Source organism: Nuphar pumila, chromosome 4 (genome assembly GCF_984573655.1).
Source record: "Nuphar pumila chromosome 4, dmNupPumi1.hap1.1, whole genome shotgun sequence".
Classification (NCBI taxonomy): Eukaryota; Viridiplantae; Streptophyta; class Magnoliopsida; order Nymphaeales; family Nymphaeaceae; genus Nuphar; species Nuphar pumila.
Window position 1 is genome coordinate 137695364 of NC_143252.1, and position 12921 is coordinate 137708284.

A 12921-nucleotide genomic window follows, 5' to 3' on the forward strand; every position below is an offset into this window, starting at 1 on the left:
TTCTGGATTTTGCCTAAAAATAACCTTTTTTTTCAAATTTTGCTTCAATTTAAAAGTCAAAAATAAAACTCTTTCTTACTCTTCAATTTGTCGATGAGACCTGGGCCAAGCCCAGACTCAAAAGCATCGATTAAAAAAAATGAGGTTCAAGCGATTTTTCTTCCAGACTTAGCCAAATTTTCGAAAAAACCCAAAAAATGACTAAGTATAAAAATACGTGATATTACACAAGGTCTACAGAATTCACATTGAATTTTGCTAATCTTTCTTTTCAGTTATATTTTTTTATTTTTTAATTTATAACAGTCAGCTTGAATGTGCTTTTTCTTTTTGCAATATTGCAGGTCAAATGGTTATGTCTAGACTTCGATCTAGACTTATGTCCACTACTAGGTCCTTTTTCCTTTGTCCTTCTCCTGACAAATAAACTTTTAACCTTATTGTCTTCGTCCTTAACCAATCGATTCTCAATCAACTCTCTAAACAATATTGTAAATCTCACTTCTTCAACAAAGATAGTGTCTCTACCATATAGTAAGGTATCACACAGATGTTTATAAGAGGGAGGTGAGGAGCATAATAACAATAGAGTCATGTCTTTATCTTTAAACTTAATATCAAAATTAGCCAGATCCATAACTATGAAATTAAATTCATCAAGATGAGATTTAATAGGAGTACCTTATGACATATGAAACATAAACAACATTTGTTTCATATACAACTTACTGGTAAGGAACTTTGTTATGTAAAGTGACTCCAGTCTGAGCCACAACGAAGCAACAATCTTCTCATTCTACTTCTCACAAAACCTCATCAGATTAGCAGAGTTGTATCGTTGTCATGACCTTGTCATCCATCTCCTCCTTCTGATCATTGGTCAATATAGTCAACATCTTTTCATGAGCCAACAATGCCTTTTTAACCCTTTTTGAGTAAGGATGGCTCACATCTTCACTTATCATAAAATTAAACTATTGGTGTGATCAAGCTTCTGAATCTTGAACTTAGTTGTCATCATGCATTTCCAAAACAAACTAGTGCTCTGATACCGGTTTGTTAGAAAGTTACACAGTAGAATAAACATGACAGAGAGAGAGGAAAACAAGCACATACAATGACACAATTTACATGATTCAGCCAAAGGCCTACGTCCATGGGCAGCGAAGGAGTAGAGATTTTTACTATCAAAAAAGGGATTACAAAGGTAGATAACAACTCTCTGTCAAAGAAAACCCTAAAACCACATATGATGCCCAAACTCACAAAAATAAGCTAACTTAACAAGAAAACCCTAAAAGAGTATTTATAAGAGCTTGTTACAAAGGGATCGGGTTCATATCCCAGAGGGATCCCCTCTCATACCATGCCACCAAAAGTGCAAGAATTTCCTCAACTTTTTAGTTCTGTATTATACCTAAGCACTAAATACAAGACATTTTTTATGGAAAGTCCATATATCTATATGAAAATAAATGAGAATTAAGCAGACCCAGGTCCCAAATACCTCAAGCTCATTGACCCTATCCCTCAAGGCTGAGAAGGCTTTGTTCTAATGACCCTATCCCTCGGGCTCATTGATGGTCTCATGGTTAGGATTCATTCATTCACCTCAAAAGCTGCAGCGAATATACGAAAAAAAGAAAAGCAAAAGTCCATTTGGCAATTCTGGAAACTTCTTAAATAAGAAGCTTTCTATGACGTCCAAAACACCTCATTTTCCAAGTTAAATGGAAAAGTTATGTTCATTATATCCAAATAATACAACAACAAAAATAAGTAATCATTTAATTTTTTTGGACGAAGTAAAAATTTAATTTTTGGTTCTTAATTTGGAAAATATATACTTCGCCATTTTTCTATTAACCACATACATGGTGCCATCTATTCAAGTATGCCTACAATCACTTGTCAAAGTTTTTGCAAACAAAATGCAAAATCGAGGCAACCAAATACTTGGGAGTTGGTCAACTTTGATTTAGGCTGTTCTTCATTTATAGGAATCATTTTCTTTTAACGCAACTCTGCTTTAGTATTCCTTTGTGATAGGCACCCAAATATTGAAAATTGATCAGCTTTTATTTAGGCTGCTGTCAACATCATTATGAACATTTTCTTTAATTACACTAGTCGGTCATGAAAACCTCTATTCAACTATATATTACAAGAATCTGACTAGTTTACACCCGGTACTCGGATTCATATCTACTAACTCTGCTGGTTTCATAAAGTAAAAAGCAGCTGCCACCCTCGTTAGGTAGGGATAGAGTTTAGCTGAAGCATCCGCCCACTTCTTTATCATTTTTTTTTCTATCATTTAACCGATAAAGTGGCTGCCTGGTTTCTCTATAAAAGCTATATACCCAACTCTCTCAACAGCCCAATCTCTCTCTCTCTCTCTGAAAATGGCCATGGCATACACAACCATGGCTGCCCTTGCTTTGTTTGCATTTGTCATTCCGACTTCTGCAAAGGACTATACTGTTGGTGATAGCAATGGTTGGGCACAGGCAGTCGACTACTCTACGTGGATCAGTGGCAAAACGTTCGTTGTTGGCGACAATCTTGGTTAGTCTCTCATCCCCTTCTCTTACATTTGCCATTTCATCTATTTCTACAAACATCAATACTAAATTGATGCACACATTAAGTACGTGAAGAGTATTGGAAGTGATAGAGTGACCTTATTGCCACGATCCATTGAGATTCAGCCTCTTGTTGCATCAATTCGTCTGAAAAAATTGACACACACCTGCACCTCTCTCTATGATTCTAATGATACCCGTGTGTGGTCATTGATCTAATGACAGTTTTCCAGTACACATCCTTTCACACTGTGATAGAGGTATCGTCGTCAGACTATGACAGCTGCTCGGCATCCAGCCCTCTAAATTCGGACACCAGCAGTGGCGCCACCACCATCCCATTGAAAACACCAGGGACTCACTACTTCATCTGCGGCACACCCGGCCATTGCACCGGTGGGATGAAGATGTCGGTAACAGTTTCAGCATCCGGCACGCCAACCACACCCTCCTCGACTCCGGCTACCCCCTCGACACCAGCCACCCCCTCGACGCCGACCACCACCTCCAAGTCTGCCGCCAACTCTGTCCAGGCTGGTCTACTGGCCATCGTTGCCGCCATTGCAGCACTTCTTGCATGAAGTGCCAGGGGAGAGACAGTGCCCTATTTCTCCATTGATTTTCCACATCTCTTTTTCTCAACTTTCTGTAATCTATGTAGGTGTTTGTCACAATTGATCATTGCGTGCTGCATTTTGTAGCAAGATTTAATGTGGTATTTGTTTTTTGAGAGAAATATGTGGGATTTGTTGAGATCATCATTCTAATAAATGGATAAGGAACTTTAGAAAGAGTAGTGAATCAGTGACCGATCATATGCTCTGAGAAGCAAACCAGACATTAAATTGCTATCCAGCCTTCTTTTTTTTTTAACTTAACTTTCGGCGAGGTAAACTCATTTTTGGTTAAATTTCATTTAAGGCCCGAGCTTTTTCCTCAAATTCCAAATATGGGCCACACGTTTCTGAAATTCTAAATATAGCCAAACTTTTCTTACAATTGTCATACAAGCGCCTGCATTTATTATTATCATTTAATAACCTTTATCATTAAAAGTTTACATAGTTTATTTTTCCTTTTTTATGAGGATAATTACTTTTTAGTTCATAAAGGACTCGTGCTTTCCAACATGACCTGAGGTCGACACTACAGTGTTCAAGAAAAGTTTGACCCATATTTGGAACTTCATGAAGGATGTGGCCCGTATTTGAAATTATGGACAAAAGGTTGAACCCTAAATAAAAAAAATTTCATCATTTTCTATTATGCCACAAGGGCTCTACACATGGCTAGGTGGATGGCTTAAGGCATTCAAGTTGAAGTGCAACGTGAATTCGATAACGAAAGTGTGCATCCCTTGCCATTAAAGACAACAGGAAACTATCTTCGGTAGCCAGAGGAGAAGGGGAGGGGATTCAGGGAACTAGAGCGGATCAGGTCTAAGGAGCTTTGGGCAGAAACGCCGTGCAAGGCACCTGGATGTCATTCAATATGAAAATAAAATTGGCACCCAAAACCTACTCAATGCCCCCCCCCCCTTTTGGATGATTTCTAGCCATCCATAATTTTGCATCACTTATATCGTTCATCTGTAAAGTCATCAGTAGGGGTGGCAATCGGGTCGGGTTGGCGGGTCAGCATACCTCAACCCGAACCTGACCCGTTTATTAAACGGGTCGGCTGTGGCAAACACGAACCCGACCCGTTTAATAAACGGGTAACCCGACACGACCCGCCAACCCATTTAATAAATGGGTTGGGTCGGGTAAACGGGTTTTCAGGTTCACGGGTCAGGTTGGCGGGTCGGGTTGTCGGGTTGACGGATCGGGTTGGCAGGTTGGTGGGTCGGGTTGACGGGTCGGGTTGGCGGGTTGACGGGTTGGCGGGTTGACCCACCCGCCTAACCCGTTTATTAAACGGGTCAGCAGGGTTGGCGGGTTGGCATACCCCCAACCCGAACCCGACCTGTTTAATAAACGGGTTACGCGGGTCGACCCGTTTATTAAACGGGTTGGCTTAAGCCCAACCCGAACCCGCATAAGAGGTGGGTTGGCGGGTAGTGTCAGAAATTGCCACCCCTAGTCATCAGCATCAGATTTTTTTTTTCTTTGATAGGCAAGCTGGGGTTAGGCAGACCCCTACCAGTTATACAACAATACCATTAGGATTCAGCATCAGAATTTTTTGTGGGGCCCATCTAAGTAAAGACCATCCTTTTAGATGAGCCTCTGTTACCCTTCATCTCCATGATCAATGGCATCCAAGGAGACTTTGACAGTTTTCTGTTCCAGGCTCCTTACTGTTCATCTCCATGATCAATTACATGACAGCATTTCATGTGAGGCCTGCAATCTGTTGCTGTGGCTAGTGTCACATAGCCAGCACTTCGGCGCGCCCTTGATCCCAATACTACTAGAGTTTTACACTGTTTTGCACCAAAACAGGACTGCAGTAAACGTAACGCCTAGCAGCCCATAACAGCACATCTGAACCATAACCGTAGTTTCTCTTATTTAAAAAAAAAAAAAACAAGAATTCTATTTGAACGATACCATGTTTTTTCTTCCCTTGCGACTTACAGTGTACAGTTGCGCTAGAGTCTGTTTTGCTTTTGTTGAGTTTGATGTAAGCTGCCCCCGGTTCAGGTGATTGAAGGAAATAGGCCCGTGACAATGAAGTGGTTGAGCAATAAGACTAAAATTTTCCAAGTTGGTATTGTTACAAAAGCTTGGTTATTCTGTAAGCCCCAGTTGAAAACCGGTATCACCTAACAATATTTGAAAAAACAAGCCCCCACACTGGTGTGCCGCCATACACTAAGGATGGCTGCATTAATGCTTAAAGACCGCTTTATCTTAATCATTTGTACATATGGCAACGTTCGATCCATAGCTTGACCTTGAAGTGACATGACCGGTAATCCTATCTCTACACAAACAAGATCAACTATTTGTTTCTTTATATTTTTAGATAGACTTAGCGGCCTTCTTGTACTTGTCTGGCAAAAGAAATGGAGAGGTTGGTCATTGGTTCCCATCTAATTTCTATAGGAGAATACTTTTTTGAGAGATTCTATAGGAGAATACTAACTACTTAGAGTTGAGGGAAGATCAGGTATAATGTGATTGCACACTTTGGTATGCTGCTGCACCTCATCACCCACCATCTACTGTTGGGCCCGACAACTGACAGGCTGCATCCCAAAATTGGATCAGCAGCATACCAAAAATGTGCAATCACATTGCACCTGATCGGAGTTTGGTAAAGGCACATGACTTCTTGATGATTCTGGTTGTTGTGAGTAGGCTTTCAACAACCAACTCTGGGCCCATCTGTGCATAAAGGTGCGTTGATATAACATAAAAGCTCACTAACCCAGCCCATGGCTAAAGAATTTGAGTAAGTTCTAAGCACTTGGGTGGGACCTCAATACATTCCATGCTTCATGTCTTCAAAAACAAAAAATAAAATAAGCAAAAAACAATCCTTCATTAATTTCTTGCCTTTGAGATCTAGAAAGAACATGGAGTAATTAAGAGGCGCAAAATCATCCATTAATCCCATTCTCAGATCCCAATCTGTCCATCATTAGGGTGAACAACAATCTAACTTCCTTTATGCGTTTAATTATAGGAGTCGACCCAGCCATGCTGAAAATTGAGAAAAGAATGAAAATTTTGTGAAGTACAATATTGCTTACATGCATGAGCAGTGATCTCATTTGCCTTGGGATGTTGGCCCCATGTGTGGGACTGGAAAAAATGAGCCAAATTCGAACCGAGATTTTAGTGTTCAAGCTCAACTTATTTTTGTGGAGAGTCGAGCAGAGCTCAAGCTCATGGCGAGCCTGAGCTAGCGAACCAATTAATCTTGTGCTGACTCGTTTATTAAAATAAAAAAGGAAATAGATTGTTTCAAGGCTAGAGGTTAAAGGATTGATACCCTAGACTCATCGAAGCAGGTTATATGTCCCCCCCCCCCCCCTTGGTAAACCCTTTGAGGTCTACCCTGCCCACCAGGGAGTACACCCAACTTCAACCTTGCGGCAAGGGACACCTCATGTGGGTTTAGAACTTCTGACGTCCAGTCAACTTCGAGACATTCACAAGTCACCCCTCACCCCTACCAAATTACCAGATGAGAATCCCTTGTGGGCATTTAATTTATTTGTTCATTTATACCAACCATGGTAGACAAACGAATCCTTAAAGAAATGCAACCTGTTGAAGCAAGCCAAATAGTTCGCAATAGCTCTAGATAAATTCATGATCCTCTTGCGACAATCATGGAAGCAGTTGTTAAGGATTAAAAGGAAAGAGAAAGAAAATAAAATAAAAAAGGAAAGAGTATAAATTAAGCGTAGGGTGGGCAATGGGCTGGGCTGGCTAGCCTATCAATTGGCAGGCTTGGCCAAAATCCCTGTTCAGCCTGCTCATTAGCAAAGGCCCATGGCCTGCCCATTGGCCCGTGGGTCTATTGGCTGGGCCGGGTTGGAATGAAATTGCATTTTTTTTCTTTTTTAAAATTTGACGTAATCAGCTAATCATCTCAACTCATGTCTTATCTGGCCGGGCCAAGCTGGGCTGAACTAGCATACTTTTTTTTAATTCGACATAATCACCCCACATTAGCATGATTAATCCAATGCATATGCTCTTCTAAACGCATCAAACCACGCACACAAAGTTTTATGCTTCAAGAGCTCATGAGAGAAAAGGAACGTTCTTCAACCATTTAAAATGGAACTACAACAACCCCAATATTTTATTTTCTCAACAATACCAAAGTCATATTTTCTTCTCTGACAATTTCTAGCATGTGACGTCTCCACAGAGTCCATGGATTGTGCATATAAGAACACCATATAATTAGTACGATAACATTACTTATTCAATAATGTACTCATTTTTTTGCATTTGTTTGATAACTACCCATTTTGCATATGGATTTTAAGTGATTTTTTTTTTCAGACAATTTTTTTTTGGTATACAACTTTTATAGCGATTGGTCAGCTAAGACCATAAAGGGTATTCCTCAATAAGAAAATGGGTAATTTTTTTGCATATGTCTGTTAACTCAATTCGTACATGTATATTTCTCGATAACTTAATATATGATTGTTAAAGGTATGATTGTAGTATATTTGTCCTTACGTACATGTAGTACTTGGGCAGAAATTGAGATTTAAACTTTACATAAGTATGTATTTATATATCATGTTTTGTTTTAGCATTTAGGATGTAAGCTATAGTTAGTTGTTTACTAATAACCTTTTTTTCATAAATTATAAGAGGAGTATAATCAAATTTTATGAATACACGAAGAAGAAATCTTTGAAGAGTTCCAAAAAAAGAGGTTGACGAGAAGGCAAAGAACGAAAATAAGCTGCAACAGAACACAGATGGTACAATGAACATCGAAAATGTGGAGGTTGAGGAGACATCAGACAGTGAGGTACCGACTGACGAAGTCTCGCTAGCTAAGCTGTGAACAATTCTAGGGAGTTTAGTTTGAATTGTCAATGTAAAATTGTATTTCTAAATTTGTATGAATTCAATGTTGGATGAGATTCATTGTAAATTATGATATGAATTTAAATTTTAGATGCTTAGTATGAATTTGAACTGTGAATACATTTGAGTTGATATATTCTGTAAATAATATGTTTTGTATAGTTTTGATAAATGATATGTTTCGTAAATGATACATTTTGTATGGATTCTATAAATGATATGTTTTGTAAATGATAAGTTTTTATGTTTTTAATAGTTAAAAAGTAAATTTGTGAGGGAGTTCGCATACAATATAGGCGAAGATGTGGAAGTTCACATATAATATAGGTGAAGATGAGGATGTCTATATATAATGAGAAAGTTTACATATAATATAGGTAAGGATGAAGAAGATTGTGTACAATATACAGGACTTTGGAAGTCCTACAAAAGAGCTCACAGACTTCCTCATCCTCGCCTTTTTTTACGAGGTTATGATGTTCAATTTAACAGGATGTTCGTATTTATTTTTATGTGAACTTCTAAGGTATATATGAACTTAGTCAGATATTGGCAAAGTTTTAAGGTTTGAAAATATCCACACCTATTTTTATGTGAACTTATATATAAGTGCACTTAACTATGTATTTGCGAGGTTATGAGGTTCAATTTAACTGGATGTCCGCACCTGTTTTTATGCGAATTTCTGAGATGTATGTGCACTTTAGTATGATATTTGCGAAGTTCAAGGTTTGAATTTAACAAGATATTCACATATATTTCTATAAGAACTTCCTATATACATGCACACTTAGTCAGGCATTTGTGAAGTTTCATGGTTCAAGTTTAATAGGATGTTCGTAAATGTTATTATGCAAACTTTGTGAAGTCCACAAAAAAAATGTGCGGACCTCATTTTAGGTAGGAGTTTGCGGCACCCGATGAATGAAACAATATTTTGCACCAACTTCATGAGTTTCATACATGCGAAGAGTAAAAATGATATTTCAAAGCTAGCTATTTGCGATTTTTTAACATAAAGAGAATATAAAAAATTGTAGGGCATTTCAGAAAACGTGTTAAATTATCCATACAGCACGGTCATTTTCAGTTTTTTTGTATGCTTTTATAGGCAAGCTGGGAGATAACCCCTCGGTTATGATTGTGCGGCCTAACCATCCAGCTCTGTACTCCAAGAATGACTCAACTTCCCTAACGTTGGGGAATGTCAATCGATATGGTCTGCTTTAGATACCTGACTTGTTGATTATCATTTAGTTGAAACCAGCAGCACATTCTGACCTAGATTAATTAGAATCCAAATCAGACATCATGTAAAAAGTGTATCTGATTAGTCGTTTCAAATTAATAGGATCCAGACTCAGTAATACCTGATTAATATTGATCCAAATCCGATCACATGTTAAAGTGTAGCTGGTTTGCTGTTTCTAGGGGATAGGGTAATCCAGATTCTTAAGATAATGGCTTTTCCCACCAGTCCTCTATGCTCATCCTCTTGTATAATTTTGAATTTTACCACCGTTTTAAGCTCTAAGAGTTAGTGGTGCACTAGTCAAGTCGAAAGTTTGTTTGGAATAAGCATGAGAAGAGAATAAGTCATATTCATTATCACCGGCAGTTGATGATATTGAATCTCAGCCATTGATTGAGAACAGATCGTGGCATTCTCTGGGATCCACCCTAACAGCAGGAGCTGGTGCGATAATTAATGAAATCAATGGTTAACATTCAGTATCACAGAGTCAAGCCATTTGAGCTGTTAATATCAATTGAAGTTGTTGCCTATGAGGGTGCTGTATGGAATTGAGATCAGGTGCAAAATGACTGCGCGCTGTAAGTGTGCTGCTGCACCTGATCACCTACCATCTGCTGTTGAGGCCCACAGTTGACAAGCTGTAAACAAAAGGTGGTGGGTGATCAGGTGCAGCAGCACACTTAAAGTGTGCAATCACATATTGCACCTGCCCAGGATTTGGGGTATGTCAGAAGGAGGTCTCATCTTAGCCCAAGAACCCAACCTCACGTGTAGTGCTGGGATACGACCTGAATGATCTGAACTTGAGGTGTTCAAGCTCAGCTCATTCTTGTGGCAAGCCAAACCGAGCTCGGGCTCACAACGAGTTTAAGTTAAACAATCCAAGCTCAAGGTGGCTCGTTTATAAAAAGAATACATTGTTTCAAAGCTTAAAATAATAGGATTCGAACTATAGGCCTATTGATGGACTTGAGCTGGCTTGTTTACAAAAATAAATTAGAATAAAATAAAATAAAAAACATATGTTGTGTCAAAGCTAAAAATAATAGAATTTGAACTCTAAATATATTGTTTGCAAATCAGATATTTCAACCATTTGTTTTATAGTAACAGTGGTGTAAAACATATCCACAACAAACTACTTATTAGTTAATGAATCTATGTGAGCCACGCCAAGCCAATCACCTATATTGTTTGTGTTTGGCTTGCTATAATCCTATTTTACAAGTTCAAATTAACCTTTTCTGAGCCAAGCACAAGCCGAGCTATCAACAATTCATGTTGTTCCCTAGCCCTACCTACAACCTATATGACATGAAATGCCTTTCAGAAATTTACAAATATACTGCCTAACGTATGGCAAATTTATCTGGTTGCTAGGGTGATATCTCATCACTATAATGATATTAAATTTTGCCTCATAAAAAAAAACTTAGGGTACTTTTTACTTTTTTTTTATGACGAAGTTCCCTCTACCAAAGCAGGTAATCTCTAGGTGGGGTCATCGACACCCAAGCCCTTACAAAGCCCACCAGTTAGAGGCACCTGCACACCTGATGGGAGTCAAAACTGGGACGAAGGGGTCAGCACCTTCTCCCCAAGCCCACTACCACTCCGGCGACCCAGGCGGGTGTAAAAACTTATGGTAAATTTATGTTTAGACTTTAACCATCTCAAATTTCAATGCTGCGCTGGCTAACTCGTTATTGAGGGGATGCGATTTTGCAATTTTGCTCAAATGGTCACTTTTATCCTTTCAATTATGTTTTTGGTCTTTAATTGTTGCTATAAAAAGGGAAAGTTAAAAAAATGATGTTCAATAATTTAAAGAAAATGAAAGGTTGAAAACTTCATTTTAAGGAGTTAATTAGCGTTAGTTGATAATAAAAATAACTCAGACGTTCATCTAAGCAATTCCTCAAAAAGGTAAGCTTTCATATTTGAAAGTGTCAAGTTAACAAGGGACCTGGTTGGTGTCTGCAGTGTAAAACTCCACGAGTACTCTCCCTAGCCGCCATGGACTTCTCATCGGCTTTGGCCTTGAAGTAAAACCCCTGAGTAACCTGCTTCAACTTGAAAGCCTTAAGCCAACCCAACTAAACAGGTGTATAAATTACCAATGTTTTTCTATACAGGAGTTTCTAAAAAACCACTGATTCCATTTGGACAATCGAAACTCATGTTTTATTGATTTGTACATTTGTATGTATTCACCCAACCATGCTCAATCGATTCTCCAATCTGCAGGGCACAATGATGTTGATGCTTATGGCATTAGTTCCAACCTTGGGGCCACCTTCATGTGAGCATGCACTAGGCTCATGTGTGCCTCCCTCAAGAACTCAGTTCGCCTTCCTATGCTTAGTCTTTGCAATAACCACACTAGGCGCGGAAGGAGCAAGCTTCCCCTATGTTACAATCGGCACGGACCAGTTTGATAAACAAAAGGCCCAAGAAGTTTTTAGCAGCTGGTTCTTGTTTATGACTACACTTGCAATGCTTATCGCATTCATGGTGGTTGTCTACATCCTACACAATGCGGGCTCGGACTGGGGCTATGGATGGTGTGCTGCGCTCAGTGCCATTAGCTTGATCATGTTTCTTCTAGGCAAATGGCACAACCTAATATGTTTGGTTGCATTCAAACGTGATTTAGAATCTCATGCAAATGAGGGAATGGATCACATTTGCATAGCTAACCAAACATGTGATTTGAAATCTCATGCAAATGAGAGAATGAATCTAATTTGCACAACTAACCAAACATGTGATTTGGAATCTCCTGTAAATGAGAATCAAAGTGAATCTCATGTGATTCTAAATCACATGACTTAAAATCACATTTGATTCCATTTCCATATCATGTGATTCCAAAACACATGAGATGCAACCAAACATGCCCTAAAGGGGAGCCCTTTATTAGCATGACTCATCGGACTACTACTATGGGCTCCCCATGTTTTCAGCATAGCTCTTATGGGCTCGGACAAATAGTATGGGGTCGGTCCGCAAGGCAAGCCTCCGGCACTGAAGTTTCAGGTATGGTCTACTTGGAGATTCACCCTCGGTCACTAAACTTGTCTTATGAAGAAACTTCTCCCAAATGAATTCTTAAAAGCATGGTTTTGTTTTTTTTGTTTGAGAAAGAATTACAAGGGTATTGGCTTATGGCTCCCAGAATGATGTTTCTTGAAATTTGCAACAACCAAATCTTATCATTAGGATAGCATGGTTTTACCTGGTCCTCTACTTTATAAGTTGTAAGAGTAGTCAGATAGTTTTATACCACGGACACCGACTTAGGTCCACAGTTAACATGACACCTCTCGGCCTGTAAAGGGATGTCCAAACCATAGCAGCGGTTTCTTCATGCTTAAAAAATAAAAATAAATAAATAAATAAATAAAAACTGATGTTTGGCAGACCCCTACCAGAATACAAGCATAACACCTTATAACATTGCATCAAATTCAGGACCCTGTCTGTAGGTTTATCCTGCCAGATTCTATCTGATTCAAGGACCACCATAGACGCTAAAATGAAACAGAAGCTAGACAAATGAGAAGTC

General features: G+C 38.9%; 1 protein-coding gene across 1 annotated transcript; it reads left to right on the forward strand.

The window, feature by feature from the left end:
• The first annotated feature begins 2426 nt into the window (after positions 1-2426).
• Positions 2427-3314, forward strand: LOC149841233 (mavicyanin-like). The gene is made up of 2 exons (XM_090005217.1): positions 2427-2568; positions 2811-3314. The coding sequence occupies exons 1-2, from the start codon at positions 2427-2429 to the stop codon at positions 3164-3166; spliced, it is 498 nt and encodes a 165-aa protein (XP_089861343.1). The 3' UTR covers positions 3167-3314.
• The last annotated feature ends 9607 nt before the right edge of the window (positions 3315-12921 follow it).